This window comes from Lutjanus erythropterus, chromosome 1 (genome assembly GCF_056507025.1).
Source record: "Lutjanus erythropterus isolate fLutEry1 chromosome 1, fLutEry1.hap2, whole genome shotgun sequence".
Taxonomy (NCBI): Eukaryota; Metazoa; Chordata; class Actinopteri; order Lutjaniformes; family Lutjanidae; genus Lutjanus; species Lutjanus erythropterus.
In genome coordinates this window covers 34,070,579-34,090,140 of record NC_139317.1, presented here as the reverse complement: position 1 = coordinate 34,090,140, position 19,562 = coordinate 34,070,579, and the positions used below count along the sequence as shown (strand labels likewise).

Sequence of the window (19,562 nt, the reverse complement as noted above, 5' to 3'; positions counted from 1 at the left end):
CCACCAAAAATACTTCCCTTAACAAACTCTTCTGATTACAGTTTGACTTTCTCGCTGTCTCCTTCTCTCCCTCCTGTCTTTAATCAGCATGTAAACAAGCGCAAGGTCATTTTCTTTCTTAAACGAAATGGGGGAGATAAGAGGAGCGTGGCGTAGTTAATCCTTTGGACACGCTGATGGAGGAGTTTGTCCTGGTGATGCTCGGGTGTTAATTATGCAAGAATGCATCTCCTCTCGTGCTCCTCTCTCCTTCTCCTCTCCCATGATGACTCATCAGTTTATCTCTTTCCTCTTTTGCTCTCTTTTCCTTGTTCTCTTACACCACTTTTTTTTTCTGTTCCATCCAAAAAATGTCAGACATCCAATCACATATTTTTCATTCCTGAGAGGGTGCCTCTGAGGTCCTGCATGTGTGTGTGTGTGTCACTGTGTGAGTGTGTTCGAATCAGCACAAGGTTTAAAGTAGTCCATGTGTGATTAACTGCAGTGTTTGATAACTCGGGCTGCCAGGGTGATTTGCTGAACTCAGCAACATCATGTTTTCTTTACCCCTTGTTTTGTCTTTGAACAAATACATGCAGATTGCCTGGATGTCTTCGGTGATTGCTGGGATGAGTAGTGAATGGCAATGAAAGGCTACTAACTTACCTGACGGGGAGGAAAGGAAAGGAAACAAAAAAAAAACTATATCATGGAGAAAGAAAGAAGAGGACAGGAAAGGAAAGGAAAGGAAAATAAAAAAAATAGCATGATAGGAAAGAAAAGTAAGGACTGAAACAATTGTTCAGTTTCCAACACAGCTGTCACCTTTTCTGTTACCAGCTCATTGTGGGGTTTCAACACCTGTTTCTATTGAGACATCACATTGCCTGAAACTAGACGGAGACATCCTTTGAATGTCACACAGATTTAAAAGGTAGATTTACACCTTGATCTTCTCAAATTGATTTTTTCTCAAATTGAATGGGTTTGGAAGTTAATTAGCCAAATCCACAGGATTTGTGGCAAAAATCCAGCCTCAAATATTCTTTTTTGGTTTTTGATTTTTCATTCCACTCGTTATTGCCAAACAACCTGATCCTGATGCAACATAAACTTTGATGTTTAATTGGTTTAGGAAATGTCATATTCCAGCGTGCAGACAAACTAAGAGACAGCAATCCAGCCTGAGGAAAAGACTAAAAGCATCATTTTTGGAGGTATGACAGCACCCAGACCTCATTTCCATCCCTCTCCACTATTTGTCAGCCTTCTCCTCTTCCCCAGTGAAGCAGCAATGTTAACAATGCTGTCCCCACATTTACCAGTTCTGCCTCATTACAGCTAAAGAAGTGGATAAATTAGCACAGGAGAGCATGCACGGCGGAGTCTGACTCCACCTGTCAGCCAGGGAAAGATAGTGAATGTGTCGACGAGGAGGAAGGGTGTGAAGAAACTGCTCAGCTTACGAGCTTTCAACACATATTAAAACAAAACACATCCGGTGAGGCTGATGATCGTCTTTCCAAACTCATTACTTGTGCTACGTCTTTCAATATTTTGGGATGCAGGCAGTCATATACTGTAAGGGTTTTCTCATTTTGTGACCTATGGGATAGTCTGTCTTATCCGTCTACGTATCATCCAGTAATTCAGTTATTTAATTCAGTCTGAAAAACTAAATATCATTTTTGTAGGCATGAAGGAGAATAAATGTGTTTCTCTATGTTCATATTGTAGTAAATCAATAATCATCAAATAAACAAGAAAAACAAAACACAAGTCTTATTTCAGTTTTCCTGATTTAGGAATGGCTGCATGCACCACTGACTGTATGAAGATGTCTCCACTTCCTTCCACTGTACAAAAATGAACCCAAATTGCCTGGACACGAGTGCTGGCATCTTGTATTGATGATGTCATTTGGAGCCAGAATCTGTGTGTGCATACACCCACACACCCAGCTGACTCAATCACAAGCAGGGCACAGCTGTCAGTCATGGCGTGCAACACTTGATAAGATGATAAGATCTAACTAAAATGATATGAAATCGTTTTTCAGAAAAAATGGACATGTATTTTGAAGTTTTGGTTTGGTCAGTGTCCTATCTGGATTTATGACCTATACTGCAGCCAGCCACCAGGGGGCAATTAAGATGTTTTGGGTTCACTTTTGGGTCATGTTGTCCATTTTTATATATGGCATGGTTTGCGCTGAAAGTGAATGCCTAATTGGAGTGTGCAGAGCAAAAAAGTAGAATATTATCAGACAGTTTGATGATTTCTGACTAGAATTAGTGTTTATGACATATATTAACCTTAACTATCCTGTTAGGTATTATGATATGGGCATTATTAGACCAGAAATAGCCAGAGGCTACAGGATTGCAGAGAAACACAGTACAAAGCAAACTAACAGAACAACAGAAATAAGACTTTTTTGGTTTTCTTGTTTATTAAATTACCCACATCAAGATGAAAACGAGAAACCACGGAATCATTTTCCTTCTTTCTGACCAATTTTTTTGTTCTCTGTAAAAACAAACCTTTCAAAAAGGGTATCGGATGAAGTATCCTATTGTTATTGGTATCAATTTAGGGTTCTAGTATTCGTACTGGTATTGTTTTTCAAACAGTACTCAGCCCTAGGTCAAATGCACTTTTACAAATCTTGGAAAAGTCACTGAAGTTACTTTCGTTTTTGTGACTTCAACTTTGTTCATAAACCCGTCTTTCAATAAACTAAGAAACTGGGATTTTTCATCCAAACTACCTGGGTACCAGCCTGTTATACTGTACTGCAGTATATGTTCAAGATCAAGGGGACAAATGGACCTGGTCGTTGCCATCCTCTGAACACCAAAACTCTCTGGCCCTGCAGCCTTTATAAAGCACTATCTCTCCTGCTCATTTGTCCAGCGCCTCTGGCCTGCCATCTTTATGGGCTGGTTAAGGGCTCTCTCACAATCAACTATGTTTGTGCCCTGTCCACATTCGCCAGTAAAAAGCCAAGCGTTCCACGATGTCCACCCGACTGCCTGCCAGGATTAACATTTCGCACTCTCCAAGGTTGAAAATCCCATCAGATGGAACGAAATTAATTTTTGCACAATATTCAGGGCCACCAGCCACATAATAGGAGACAATGCCGAGTGCATCCCTCGATTGTGATTCTATTCACTCCCTAATCGGCAGGATGGCCGTGCACGGTGCAGCAGCGTAGTAAATGCTTTCATCCCAGGGGGATTAGAAAAACAATGGCCCTTTTTAATTTCTTTTCTAAAGCGGGCAGCAGAAAGAAAATGATATAGACGTAATTGATGATGAGGAGAGCAGGGGGAGCCTTTGCAGAGGTCTCACGTCCAGTGCCCAGGCCTTTTTTTTTTTGCTTCATAATGGCAACCGCTCAGGGGCACTGGAGGTTGACAAATCTGGCACGGAGAACAAATTGATCGGCAACAGAACGCAATTTGTCCCTTAAAAGAATGGGTAAAGGCCCTGTGTGGCCTGAGTAATTAGTTTAAACTGCAGCATGTCTGTCCAGGAGTGGACCCGCTGGAGAGGGGCTCAGCATGTCCTCTGATAAGACGCCCTGATGCAGCGTCACACACACACACACACACACACACACACACATAACTCTCACCTTAAAAACTCCTCACAAAGCCCTTACTACTGAATATATCAATTAACATATTTTCTAGATAAATGGGAATAATGGAAGAGGGTTAGGCATGTTAGTGCAAATGTCAGATATCAGGGCGTGCAGTTGAATGTGTGAGTGTTTCTGTGTTTATTTGTGTGTATGTGTGAGCTTGCATCTTTTAGCACCTCACAAGTTCCCCTGAGAAGTCACTGCAGAAAAGTCACATTTCTGTGATCAAAAAAATCTGCTGGAAAACATTTTAACAAATTAACTTTTTTTTGTTTTGCATTCATGCTCACTGCCTTTAAATAAGGTAAGCATGATTTTACAAAAGTAGAGTAAAAATGACCAGGGGAAAATGCCGGTTGCTTATTCTCAGCATGCAGTGAGAAACAGACATATTTGCAGGCAAACATTCCTGATTCCAGCTTCTTTGATGTAAGGATTTGCTGTTTTCCATTTATGATAGATAATGAGGCTTTGGATCTTGGGCTGTTGGTTGGACAAAAGAAGCAATTTGAACACATCACTTTGGGTTCTGGGAAAGTGTATTGAATTTTTTTTTACTTTTTATAGACTAAACGAATAATCGATTAATCATGAAAACAGTCAGCAGTCTTATGCAAAGTCAGATGCAAAGTACAGTGGCTTTAGCTCAGTAAGCTCTCACAGAATTCACTAAGTGCATAAAACATATAATACAAGTAAAAGTACAAAAAGTATTTAAAACTAACAACGATGGGTTATTTGTTATGGAGCGGGGGCTCACTCACACAACAACTAACCTCTAACTGAGTCAAAATTAGAGCCCAGCCAATCTCCATCAACCAATATTATCGGCTAAAATGGCCTGTCACAGCTATATTGGTCTGTTGGTATCAGCACTTGTCTGAAATGCATACTTCTCTGTGAACAAAAGTCTGCTTTAAAGTCTGTGTAAAGAAATGCATTAAATGTGTGTTCCGAGTTTGTCACACCATAGAAACATGTGTTGTTAAGCACCAAGCCAAATTTGTCTGATTAAAAAATCATTACATATCTAAAATTAGGTCCCAAAAAAATGAGCTGTTCTCTCTGCTCTGAAACACCCTCAAGTGTCAAATACCACGACAACCTGAGAAACAGAGCCTCCGTCAGCAGCTTTATTGGACTTGTACAGACATGTGAGGACACTGACCTATCAAAGCATTGGGAATCAACTGTTTCTTCTCAATCTGCGACAGAATGGTACTCTTTTATTTGCCGTTGGGTTGTTGGAACTGAAGTAAGCGGTAACTGCTAGCTTATTTGGCAATTAAAACCTATATAGTGTTAGGGGACCGTGACTCTGATGTGTCGTCAAGCCATAGTTGTTTGTCATCTAGCATGTATAGTATGTTTAGAAGAAAAAATCTGACTTTCTTCTACACAGATTTGAATAAAAACAAACTGGTGGTAAACATTTAAACAAATGAAAGGTTTTTGTTTTGGTTATGCATTCACACTCACTGTCTATCTATAAGGCATGTGTGGTTTTTAGAAGAGTAAAAATGACAAGGGGAAAAATGCTGGTGGCTTATTCTCAGCGTGCAGCGAGACACAGACATAGACATATGGCAGGTCTACGGTGGCCGCATCTGTGGTGTGATGTGGGGAGAGAGTGTCAAGAATACGGATGCATCGGTCCATGGCAGTGTGCTTAGTGACACATAATACTGGTATTGCACAATCTTCCCCTGACCCATTTTTGTGTGACACATGCTGAAGTCAATTTTCTGCACTTTTCATGCACGGAAGAAGAAGGAAAAAAAATGTGAGAAACCCAAACATTTTGCTGCTCACTTTCGTGGAAGCTGATACCCTCAAGCTTACCCTTTCAAATTTGAAGAGAAACACTTCAGAAAGAACGAGTTGGTACATTTTTTTTTTCTCTCCTATCTTCTTCACTGTTGTGCTTGGCTGCCTCGTCATCAATACAGGGGTCAGGTGCTCCTGGTACTCTCACTCAGACACCAAGAAATGTGGATCCCTCCAAAGACTCCTCTAAATGACAAGTATAAGGTTGGGCTGCCACCCCACACTCAGCACATTCTTCAGAGAAAGTGTGGAAAAGGAGAGTGGGGGAGTGAAAGTGGAAGAGATATGATTAGGCAGGGGAACAAGGCATTGGGGGAGGTGAGGAATGACTGAGAGACAAAGAGAAGCTGGATCTTTTTTTTTCCTAGAAATTTTTAATTGGCTTTTGGGCTTCAGTAGCACCCAATTAGCATGCTTGTTACATGTGAACACCAGGAGCTAATTGGCCTGAGCGGAGAAAGTGGCGTGGCCCTGAAAGGAGAGAGCAGGATTCATTTGAAGGTTCGCAGCTCTGATAGCAGCATGTTTGGAGGCTATTTGTTGGGAGGCTATTTGTAAATAGCATTTTGGTGCTGCAATTCCAATTTTTTTGATACTTTCTTGCTGTCTTTATTTCCAGATGGTGTTGTAAAAAAGACGTATGATTGCCATGAAGTTTAAGGGTAATCAAAGAAAAGTATTCGGTCATTGAGACTTTACTTTCCATGATCAATGTACCTGTAGCTACACAAATTACACAAACTACACAAACCCATTCCAAAAAATAAGGATGTTGTGTAAAACATAAATAAAAACAGAACACAATAATTTGCAAAAAAGTTTTGACTTACATTCAATTGAATACAGTGCATATTTAATATTTAAACTTTATTGTTTTTATAAATATACACTCATTCTGAAACATTTCAAATAAGTTGGGGCAAAGGCAACAAAAGACTGGGAAAGTTGCCCAAAAATACCTGTTTGGAACATTAAAAGGTAAACAGGTTATTATCTGTGAAGGCCACATTGATGCATTAATAAGATACATACAGATTTTGGAGCATCGTGTGCTGCCATCCACCTTATTTTGCTTATTTAAGCAAGACTATGCCAAGACACATTTTGCACGTGTTACAGCGTGGCTTCATAGTAAAAGAGTTCGGGTACTAGACTGACCTTCCTGCAGTCCAGACTTGTCTCCCACTGAAAACGTGTGGCACAGTATGAAGCACAAAATGTGACAGCAGAGACTCTGGACTGTTGAGCACCTGAAGTTGCATATCAAGCAAGAATGAGAAAGAATTTCACTTTCAAAACTTCAACAATCAGTGTCCTCAGTTCACAAACACTTACTGAATGTTGTTAGAATAAAAGGTAATGTATTACAATTATGAACATGCCCCTGACTCAATTTTTGCGGAGCGTGCCACAGGCATCAAATTCAAAATGAGTGTCAGTTTACAAAAAATAAAGCTAATCAGTCAGAACATAAAATGTCTTTGCGCTCTATTCATTTCAATCTAAGTCAAAAAAGCAGATTATTGCATTCTGTTTTTATTTACTTTTTTACATAATATCCCAACGTTTTTGGAATTGGGGTTGTAGAGAGGAATGTTAATGCATTGTTTATTTGCCCTGAAGTCTGTGTGTTAATGTCCCAGGAATTAATCAGATCCGTGGAGAAATCATTCACAGGCATGACCTAACCTGTCCACATACAGCACCATGCTGCCCTACATCGGGGAATATGCTGAATGCGCACGTAAACACAACAGCACCATGAGCTCACCAAGGGCAAGAGGCTGAATCTCTGATTACATTTACTGTACAAACTGTAGCAGCAGGATCGGATGCACAGGACATCAAGAGCTCATTATGCTCTTTACATGCAATTAATCAAACAATGTAAACAAAGCTCGCTTCAGCCACAACAGGCAGAGCCTGATTCCCTGGTGGCAATTCAAATGCGCTACACACAGTACAAGACTCAGTAAATAAAGGGATGTGAATTATGGAAAATTTAAGATTCACAGGCAATCTGGAGATGATGTAAGTGTCGTAGCTTCCTGCTGAGACCACACACACAAATATATCAGCCTCCTCGCTGTTCACTGTTAAGCCTATAGTCTCTTCCATATGTGAGATGCACACAGTGTCTTCATGTGAAAATATCTGCTCTGTGCAAGAGAAGTGAGACGAATATGCTTTGTAACAATGAAGGAATTACATGAAGGATCACAAGTAGAAATAAAGCACTCTAAGTGAGATATTTATGTGGCTAGGCAACTGTGATGATCTGGGCTCAGTTCATGAAGAGAAGATCTCTACCAACTTTACATCTATTTCATGAAAAATTTAACCCTAAATTTTTAAGTTATAATCAGTGATGCCAGTGTAAACATAATTTTTTTGTCTGTAGTCCCATTAACTGATAGTAATTTGCATCTTTATGCAGAAGTCACAAAAGATTATAAGGTACCTAGTCATTTTTTTTTAAATCTCAAATTAATATTTTATGCTCAGAAATAAGTTATATATCCCTCAAAATCGGTACCATGGTTGTTGCATTAGAATATGCAACAATACTGAATATATATGTCTTGAATATAAGCCAACTCCACTTTTGAGTAAAAGCATCTGCCGATTGTCAAGGTGTTAAGTTTCTACTGTGAAAAAACATATGTTCTTATCATAAAACACCTACTTTTAGAATGGAGTTTGGTTCAACAGTCTGTCCACCTGAAAGACCACCGGGGAGCAGAGGGTATTTTATCACTGATAATTTACATAAATTGAGCTGAACAAACTTAATGAATCTAGTAAACAACATAAACTAAGTAGAGCTAAGACTGACCTGTGTTCTTCTTTTCTTGGCTTGTAGTAAGAGTTCACTTAATAGGCACAAATAAGAAAAGTCCAGGGCTGAATTTCACCACTGTCCTCTCTAAATTGTATTAAGATCTGCACCTTTGGTAACAACTACATTCTTTTTGCAAAAAGTCAATTGAAACAATAAATCATTCTATATTAGCTGCACTAACTAGCTAGCTAGATTTACTGTGCTAGTGACTTTTTAGCAATCAGAGCAAATAACATAATGTTTTATTACATAATTGGTCATGGACAAACTATACAGTCATAAAATAATATAAATGATTAATGATAAATTATTTGAAATGATAGCTAAAACATCGTCATGATACTTGGTCTGTTGTCTCTGTCTCTCAACTAACCAACTTTCAGCAGACTCTAATGTAGCAGACCGACAACAAAAAATGGAAACGTGGGACAAGAACTGGGAGGCTCTGACTTTCTCTGCTCTCAGTCCAGTAGAAAACTTCTTTCCTTTTGGCCGATGTCAGATGGAGAATAAGGCCAACCACGCTCACAATGCTCTGGCTTTCATAGGTCTGTTGTAGACAAAATCCTATTGTGCTCGAGACAACACTACATCAAACTGTGCACACTCCGTTCCCCATATCCTTGATTTTTGTGTTGGTATGTTTACTTCCAGTTGCATCTACAGCCTCTATTTGAAGAAACCTTTGCAAAATACTTGATCAAACCTGGGAGTTAATTGAGTTACCTCATCCACATAAAGGGAAAACGATAAACATGATGAAACAGGCAGATGACTGTTAGAGCTCTCTTAAAGTGGACACATGCTCTAATTTGCCTTTAACCTCATATGACATAAATGTACCAGCGCTATTACAAATGAGATTTACCTGTTTAAAATTCATTTTTAATAGTCTTTTGTTCACCCAACATTTTATCTCATGTATCTCATCTTGTGAGAGAGAGACTTCATATTTTTTTAAATGCCAGATGTCTCATTGGAACAAAATTTGCATTTAGGTTGCCTGACAGTCACACAGAGCCACAACCGGACTGCACAATCATGTCTGTAATGCTGTGTGGAGGAGCCACTGAGAGGGCAACATTATACGACAGAGCATCTCGAACCATCAGGCCTTGACAATGACAATGAGGCTTGTCCAGAAGTGTCACCTCTCTCGGTCTTTGTCTGTGTATGTCTCCCTCCAGCTCAACTTGTTTTCTCTCTCTCTGTCTCATACACGCATCAACACACACACACACAGAAAGACAGAACATCTTTATTAGCCCTCTGTATGCAGGCTGTGCTCAGCCTGAGATTGCAGGACTGACCCCTCGCTGTGAGCTGTACAGGGGAAATGTTTACCCAAACCCCACAGAACATGCCATTAACCTCTTTCCAGATAGAAGACAAACAAGAATGTCCCTCCATGAGGGCAATAAAGACGGGAACACCTATCCAGGACCATCATGACAATCATCTCATTATAAAGCTGCGGGAGGCCGTAACGAGCCAGGGAGCCCAGTCTCTCAGGGACTCTTTCTCTGCAGTGTACCGATGTGCCTAACGTTCACTGAAGTACCTATGAAATGCAGTGAAGTGCAAACAACTGATTAACCTACCAGTGAAGAACAATATAAAGCTCCCCCTCAACAATCAACCACCTCTGCCCCCCCCCCATCAAACCAATCCTAACCCCTACTTTCTTCCTGTCCTACTTTCTTCCCTCCTACACTCTTAAAAATAAATGTGCCAACTAGAACCATAAAGGTTTCTTTGGCTTGTCCCCGTAGGACCTTGGCTCCTAGTAAAACCTTTATTAAGGGTCCACTTGGAACCCTTTCAGTAAGTTCCACCTAGAATCCAATCCGGTGGTTGTTGAAATGCTTCACCCAGAATCCCCTAAGAGAGGTTCAACAGAGAAACCTTCTATGGTGTAATGGTTCCTCCCCAGAGCTCGCTCTTAGGCCTTTTCCACCAACATGGAACCAGCTCCATTCACCAAAAATAACATGTTGGATAGTAGGTTTTGCCTGGGAACCAAAGTAATCGTGTAATTTTGTGGAGGTTGCTCTGCCAATCAAAACTCGTGGAAACATGGGCTGCTTTACTAGATAGCACCAAGGTTCCAGGGATCTTGAATGGAACTGGTTCAAAAAAGTGTTCTACAGAAGCAAATGGTTCTGGGTAGAACCTTAGCCCTTCAGGAAGAAGCCATTTGGAACCCTTATTTCTAAGAGTGTATCTCCGTCTCTCTCTCTCAGTACCTCTCCACCTCCCTGGAGATTCAGATGGATATCCTGAGGCTCTGATTAAAGCCCCTACCTGAGAGGGTGTCTTGGTATGTGGTGAAAGGAAAATGGGGGAGGGGGTAGAGGGGACAGTGAGGAGCCTGGGCACTAGAGCAGCTTCTCTTTCTTAGGGACCCACGGGCGCAATTCAATCACACCTCGATAATTCCCCTGATGTAAGAGTCGAATCCCCCTCACACGCATCAAGTACAGATAGACACCACAAGCTCATGCTCATCCCAGATTGAGGGTCTCCTCCTGGGTGGGCTTAAGAGCCCACGACTGGGTTCGTTTTACCTGTGTCGTTTGAAGAGGCCATTATTTTAATTGAAAAAGTTACCTGCCCGCCAAAGGCAAAGCGATACAAGACGGTGTGGATAAAAAAAGGGGGAGAGAATTAAAACAAAAACACCAGATGGTGATATACATGGTAAAAATGATTGTTTATACTTACTGTTTGATTATATGTGATAATGAGAGTGGGATTCCTCAAGGCAATTAGTGTCTGCGGCAGCCATATTGTGAGAGGACAGGGGAAGGACGGCACGGGCTGTTATGAAGGAGCGCTTATCAAATATCTCCGCCGGGGTGATTAGTGTAATAAGACACTGCAAGGTGAGATAGGCCACTCACACTCTTTTAGTATGTCTGCGCGTGTGTGTGTGTGCGCACACACGCAAGCGAGCGAGAAAGAATGTGCGTGTGAGCGCAAGCAGGGAAAAGAGGCTGAGAGGGAGTCTGAGAAAGTATGAGTGACTTGTTCCATCTGTTTCCATCTCTGTGTGTGTCTGAGTGCCTGAATGTGTGTCTTAATGTATAGCGTGTCCCCATGTGCTTCGGTGTGTGCGCGTATGGGTGTGTGTGTGCAAGTCTGATATAATTCCTATGTTAATGTAGGTTCCCATGCCAGGCTGGCTGCCCCAGGGGCTTTAGCCTATGACAGAGGGCAGATCGGGGGCACTTACCCCTGGCAGAGTCTTCTGTTCATGGAGGGCGCTCTGGGCCTTCAGTGCTGACTCTCTGGCACAGTATGTTAGAAAGGCACATCCTGCAGAGTCAGGAAGACAGGAGAGAGATAGGCTTATTAAACCAGACAATGGCCTCAGAACTACCATTTATAATAAAGAGAAGAAATCATGTTATAGTGACAGAGAAATTTATGGCTTTGTTTAAAGAACACATTTATGGTAGGATGGGCTTTGAGGACACAAGTAGTTTTCGAAAGGGTTACACCAACAAAGATTAATTTAAACTAAGGTTGGTTCTACTCAGAGTTTAACAAGACTAGGTTTAAAATGAATAGATCAAGATTTAAAATTAAACCGAGCTCAGCTGCACAGTTACTTAAATATCACCATTTAGCAAATCCAGGTTTATTAATGTAAACTGAAATTTAACCAATATGGAGATGCTTTCTTACCCAAATAAAATATAATAAAAAAGTATAAAAGAGGTGGGAAAATGGGAATTAACTTTCAGCTACTCTGTATTCCTTGACTGGAGTGAAAGACACATCATAACTGGCAAAATATATCAATTTGAGTGCTGTCAGGACCTGGTAAGAACAAGATGTAGAAAAATTGTTCTGGAAACATGATTATTTTGCTCAGTCCATCTCAAAATCCCAGCCATTTTCAAAGTGTAAGTTAACACTGCATCACATTTTAAATTGGAGTTTAAAGTTTTCGTGCAACAGAGTTAAATTTAATCTTTAGAATGAAAACTAAACTGAGGTTTAAAGAGAGGTTTACATGCTTTTTAAAATTTTGAGCTAGTTTAAAAGTTTGTTGCAACATAATTTAAAGTTAAACCATTATTTAATCAAGTTTAAAAAATAATCCTCGTCAATGCAACCCAGCCTTAAGGCTTTATGGTAAACCACAAAACATTAAGTATTTTCTAAAGAAATTTCTATGGATTTTAGCAGTTAGTACCCACCAAATACAAAATATAAAATGTTTTGATTGTAAAACATAAGAGCACAGGCAGATTAAAATAAGATCAACTTAAGCCCTTTAGACTGCACAAAGTGAACTCTCAAACACAAATCTTGATTTTAGCCCTATGATGAAAGTCATCCTTAACACCTCTCCATCACTGTTTGTTTGGAAAGTAAGCCTGCCTGCAGTCGACGTCCAAAAACCACATTGTAACCTTCCAAAATGGACCCAGAGATTTGTGATTTCACCGAGGTAATTCCAATGCACGCATGCCGTAATATAAGACTTACTGGAGATTTACAAGCTATTGCCAAAAATATGTACTATATTAAAATGGAATTCATACACTCCTCTGACAATTGGAATATGGCTCTCTGAAGTTAATAGCTCTATACGCTCAGAGAAAATAACATGCTGGTTGAGAAGTAAGATTCAAATTTCACACATTTTCAAAAAATGACAACCCCTTCAGATTAGAATTACTGAGCTCATGCATATGTTCACTGTTTATGAGAATAAAAGGTTTTCCACATTGTTGTCTGTCATTTTTTGGCCACTCAGTCCCATAGAGTAAAATGGATTAAGCAAAATAAAACAGCAAAAATGTTCAATACAGAGGTGTCAAAGCTGGCGTGTTCTGGATGTAGTGAGGGAAAAATTGCTTAGTCATCCCAGATGGGGTGTTTTTTTCAATTACTAAAAAAATATGCATACTGCTTTCTGATGAATGATCGCTTTGATAGTTATTGAAGGAGGAAAAAGTTGAACAGGATGCATATTTTAATCAAAATCCTCTGATGATGAGCTGAAACCGAACTCTCTCACATCTCTGGAGACTTTTCTTTAAGTTGGAGAATTCAAGCAAACAGAATGAATATGCATCAGTAAATAAGTCCCTAACAAAAATGTGACAGCTTTCATTAAAGGGTGAGTGCTTGCTCTGTTACGCGCTTGGCAGAGCTGACAGTGGGTGACCCCGTTCAGAAGAGGTTTTGCACTGTGCAGCATAATTTCCCATTACTACATGTCACACCTGCTGCCAAGGATTCCCATGGGAGAAAAGACACACACACACACACACACACACACACACACACACACACACACACACACACACTTGCACACATACACTCACACGTACAGATGATACCCGGCATGCAGCGCGTAGCACCCATCACCCCCGAAAACCCAGCACCACACTCTGGCGCCTGGCCAAGAGAGCTCCCTTTCACGACAACCTTCACCCACCTCCACAACTAGGCAGTTACTCAAGAGGAAAAATCACCTAAACGACACTGATGAAACAGCATGCCACACAGCAAAGCAGAAAAGTTTGGGAGCCTGGGGAAACACTCTTCATCCTTTGTGACATTACAAAACTGTGGGACATGAGCCGAGGCCTCCCGGGGGGCATGAGCTTGCAAAGGCTTATGGGAATTGTAGGCTGTTGCTGACATCCTCCTGCCACTGCTCTAACCTTTTTTTTTTTTGGTGTTTTTCACCATGCCACTTTGCTGCATATTTCCCAGAAGTTTTGGCAATATTTCACCAATGATTTACTGCAGTATGAGTTTAAAAATGTCTCGTGAAACTCAGGCAGCAGCAGTAATGGTGTTTTTCTTCTCGACATAGTTTACCAGTAAAGTTTTATTTGACCATTGTCCTCTCTGAAAAGTAGCTTCAGACTCCCAGGTCCTTCAGTGAAATGTAAACTGCAAAAAGTATCCATCTTAACATGCAGCTGAAACAATCATCCCCTTGGATGAATTATAATTGCATTAAATATTGTCATTTTTCATTTTTCCATTTTTTTGATTTTTCTTATTAATTCAAAATATGTAAATATGCAAAATAATGTTGTTTTAGTGATAGAAGGTAACTAAGTACATTTACACAAATACTGCACAGTACAGTGATGCAAAATCCATCAATTTATGAAGTAATTAAAACTTTAAAAGACAATTATTGCCAAATTTGTGCATAAGTAATAAGGATCCAATAATATAATAATATCTCACAGGTAATTCTGGATAATAATTATTTTACGTTTTATACTTTAAGAATAATTTGTTGCAAATACTTCATATTTCATTGTACTTTTTTTTATTTGGATAGTTCACCTACAGAGGTTTTACAGAGGATTACTTCGTTTTGTTTGTAGATGTTTAACAGATTATCTATGTGTTATCTGATAAATCTATGTGTTATCTGATAATCTGAGTAGTCTCAGAATAATTTCATGGAACTTGAACTCCCTCAACCTAAGCTCTACAAATGTGAAACAATTTATTCACAAATATTGAACAAACAATTAGTAAACCATTTCATCCATCTTTGTTGGAACCATGTATGACGATTAGTCATAATATGCCAAATTACAGGAGTGTCCCGGGGGAAACAACAAAATGGGAGGGTGCCGGGAGATGGCCTTGAAATATGGGAGAAACCAGAAAAGTGTTGGCAGACCTAAGTCTACAGATGATAAGGGGTTGTGCAGGTGATTATCAACTTCATGTTTACATGTATGCTGTTAAAACTCTTAGGTAAACACTGTGGTGTATGAATGCACTATATGAAAAGGTGATAGTCCACTCATACTTTGTTGAGTAAGTAAATGATAATTGAGTTAAAACCAATAAAGGGTTTGACTGTAGTCCCCCTGAGTACATACATTTTTGACAATTTGTTAAGAGAATTTGTAAGACAGTATTAACTTGTAACCAGTTAACCAGTGTAGGAACATGTGATGGATAATGTACAGTGAGCAGGTTGTTATTGTGAAACAAACCCCAACATGGTGATGCAGGACTTGAGTCATCCAAAGGGGTTTATTTCACAGCAGTGTCCTGCTTTCTGTACAGCATTATGCCGCTTATTACACAGTTACTTCCAAAAATAAATTGAACATTTGATACAAAATATTGATCTAAAAATTAATTTGTTGACTTAAAATATATGTTTTGAGCCTCCAGAATCTATAATCAGAACTGTGTCCATAGCAACGGTCTGTTCTTCATAGCAACGGACTGTTATTTGTAGTAATAGTCTGCTATACAGAAATAACAGACCTGAGAATGCTGTAATCAATCAATGGAGTATTTCACAAAATACATGTAATAAGCAAGTGAAAGCTTACAAATATTTAACACTGATAAATGAATAATGCATAGTCTACACACAGTATTGTTGAAAATGTCTATTTATAATGTTGAACAGTAGCTGAACATTAGAATGTTCAACAAAGATTAATAAAATGGTTTATTAATTACTTGTTGAATTATGTATAGCATAGGGTGAGTGAGTAGCTCAAATTCAACTAAATTATTCTGAGACCATGCATTTATGTTCATCAGTTGTCACATATACTCCATAGATAATCTGTTAAACATCTGCTGACAAAGCAGAACAGAATTGTTGAATCTCAGTTTATAAGCTGCTGAAATGTCTACAGTACTCTATAAACTCCTTGTAGGCAGACTATCCAAATAAATTGACCCTTTTTAATTGTTTTTATAGTATGGTACTTAAATAAATGATCTGTGGTTCCTCCATCACTGTCCAGTTTTTCCAGGAGCATGCTCAAAGCAAGCCAAACAGCATCTGAAACAAGTGAAGCGATCTCTCCCCCCACTGCAGGCTTGTCCTGTCGCTTCAAGAAAAATAGCAATTGATACTATTAGTTCAAATGACTTGTTAAACTGGACTTTGTGTGCAGCGCAGCCTTTAATATTCAGGCCAGCTGCGCGGCTGCCTCGGCTTCCTCGCGGTGGTGGAAAATCAGCAGGACTTTAGCAAAGCCTCATATCCAACAGTGCTGGCTCAGGGGACTTCTTAAGCCCACAGGAGTGAGTGATTGAGAAAGCCAGTTGTGGAACAGATGAGCGTTCAGCTTGGAGAACATGAGGAGAGGTACAATGATACTGTTTGAGGGGAGGTAACAAGGATGTAGCAGCTGGTAGCAGGTTAGGGCTGTCAGCTTAAAATTTTAAGTTGACTAATTGGCATGGGATTACAGTCATACTTGTAAATTCTGTCCCACATTGTTGTCCCCTTGAGGTTATATGAACCTCTCAAAAACATACTACTTTCATTGGTCTGTGGTAATGCAGCATAATGTGCAAACTGATTGATTACAACAAAAAACCCTTGACAATAAAAGCATACATGATGTATTACCTAACATGGGGAACTGAAGCAAGTCTTTTGAGTATTTAAACTCTCAAATGAAGGTACTAGTACTTACCTTAGGAGGACTGCAGGAGCTTTTTTAAGTTAATTTTAAAAAATGTCAGTCATGCATAATTCCCAAAATAATTCTACAATAATATGTTCAATAAAAATTAAAATGGAAGTTCAATTAAATCACATTTTACATTCAGTATTCCTATTTTCAATGCAATCATTAACTGCCAAAAACTGTTAACTGCCTGTGAAACCTCACAGAAGAAGAAAACAACAAACGCAATCACATTCACTGTGAGCGAGACGCCAGTTTCTCTATTGGAAGACAGACAAAATCAAAAAAATGGATTTGTGGTTGAAACGTACCAGTGATACAGCTGAAAACGCTGAGAAAGGAGTGACAAAGAGAGTGAAAATAGAGCCAACAAAATACCATCAGTATCAGGAAGAATGTGGTTTAATGGGATCTACTTCAATGAGCTGACAATGATGGTACAGCACTGTCTTATACTTCTTCATATTGGCCTTTTTTCTGCCAAAAATGTTTTGTAGGGATGCACACAAATCAGAATATGGTATTCAGGAAAGTACAAAAAATGCAGTGGAAACAGATATTTCTTCTATCCGAATTTGCCCATTATTATTTAGAAAAAGTCAGCTCCATGATCATCTCGGCATAGTTGAAAAAAGTTACATCTACCTTAATCAAATGTTGATTTAAGGCAATATAAAAAACACAAAAAGAAATAAAGAAATAGATGACAAGTATAGTATGAGGATGTGGAAATATATTTCCGAATTAATTATATGGCAACATTAAATCATTTTGATGGTTGCATTGCCAGTTGACTTGCATACAATTGTATTTCCAGTGCATATCAGGTTAAACAATACAACATTTGATGTAATGTGACTTCTGGTATAAACCATACCAACATCTGGTCTTCTGTCTTAATGCAGATACAGAGATACATAATTTAGTTGGTTGAACAGATACAGATACATATAATGCAGTCTCTGTGCACCTCAGGAGGTCATGGATTACTTGACTGAAGAAAAAAGATTCAAAGAGGGTACATAACTGAAAAAAAGTTTGACAATCACTGTTGTAAGTCTTTAGCAGTAACATGAAGTGTAGATAATGATGGTTTGGTCCTTTAAAACAATTCACAGATAACATTTAAACCTTTCTTTGTGAATTAGAGTTTGAATTAAGCAAATATTAACCAAAGACTGGAGGCAAAATGTTGCATTAAAAGGAACGAAGAGGAGCAGGTGAACATGAGCAAAATAAAGGGTGAGCTCTGGTGGTTCAACAGAAGGACTGGTGGCTTCCTGTGATGAGCAGGTTAAGTGGGGTGAAAATAATACTTTGGTAATCAAAGACAATTTACCACACTATAATTTCAACGAGGGACAAAAGTTCAACAAATTATATTTAAAGCAAATGAAAAAGTAAACCCCACAAACTAGTTCAAAGAGAAAGCAGGAAATGTGAAATGTGCCTTTGCGTTTGCAAGACACGTTTCGGGTAATTACTTAAAGAACTTTCCCCCCTGTAACGCTTCTTCTAACAGTTTGTTTTTAGATGGAAATTAGTATGTGCTCACAATTGCATCCATCCAGGCATTAAGAGGAAATTGTGCTTTTTTAAGGCATCAGATACCTGTAATTGAAATAACTCCAGAACAAATTTGTATAAAATTTCAATTCATTAGCGCCAAATTCATGAATCATGAGCAATTTGCTCTCCTTCAGTCTCCTCACACGTCTGATCCAGGAATGTTCATTAAAGTGGGAAAAGAATGCAAATTAATTTCCCCCCCAAAAAATTATGTAAAACAACTGGATGCCGCTGAATGTGACAGCCTGACCCTCTCATGGGTACTGAGACAAATATGATGTGAGGATTCAGACACCGCTTCATGTTTTCTGTGTTAACCGCACTATTACCTGCAGAGAAGCATCTTTCCATCTTTCACTTGTTCCTTCCATCTACATTCAGAGTGGAGACGTTAGCTGTCTGGTTCACAAGAAGCGTCCTTTCTAATGATCAAAGAGGTCATCTGTAGACTTAAGCTACACCTGCCACTCAACTTACACCAACTGTCAGTCACTGTCCAACTCCTTCTCTACAACACTCATACTGTAGACCAGTGGGTCCCAGTCTTTTTTCCTTTCCTATCATTAAGCACAACATAAATTGACAATGCCTTACTAAGTGACATATTTTATGGATATTTCATAGTATATTTACTGCATAACAATAACAAACTACAATTAACCCAAACAGTGAATGCAATAACTGGAGGACGTTTGTGTAAAACAAGCAATTTAGATGAATTTTGACCAGATAATTTCCTCTGAGTATTGCAGTTTTGATATTTTTAGTAACTTTCCATTCAGTTCTGTCTGTATTTTGTGCTTATTTTGATTTTGAGAATCATACATACTTAATAGACTTAAGATAGATAAATTGGCCTTTGTTCTATCAGCTCTTTGGTTTATTTTAACTGTGTACTTTTTTAATGATGGATGTAGCAACTGTAGCTTGTGTTCAGGTCTTGATCGTGCCCATATCTTGTGAGATTTTTTTTTAAGTTTATATCTTGAATAATAATTTAAACCGTAACACTTTATAATAACCATCATTAATAAATGGTTAGTTTATAGTTGTATTTTTGGTAACAGTTATTTTTCTGGTGCAAATATTCAAATAATGTTCATATATGCTTTATAAGCTATTTATTAAGCAAGTACAGTTTAAAGGTTTGTTTCATCAGTTGTAATTTTATAATGGTCATCCAAATAATGTTTTAGATGCATTAAACAGCATTTATTAACTATTAAAAAGTATTAGAAACATC

The 19,562-nt window shown here is 38.8% G+C and overlaps 1 protein-coding gene across 1 annotated transcript in view; it reads right to left on the bottom strand.

The window, feature by feature from the left end:
* Window positions 1–19,562, bottom strand: part of celf6 (CUGBP Elav-like family member 6) — a 184,215-nt gene that overhangs the window by 157,117 nt on the left and 7,536 nt on the right. Inside the window, exon 2 of the mRNA XM_084720525.1 lies at window positions 11,539–11,621. Coding sequence (XP_084576651.1) covers window positions 11,539–11,621 — 83 coding nt within the window. The remainder of the gene's footprint in view (window positions 1–11,538; window positions 11,622–19,562) is intronic.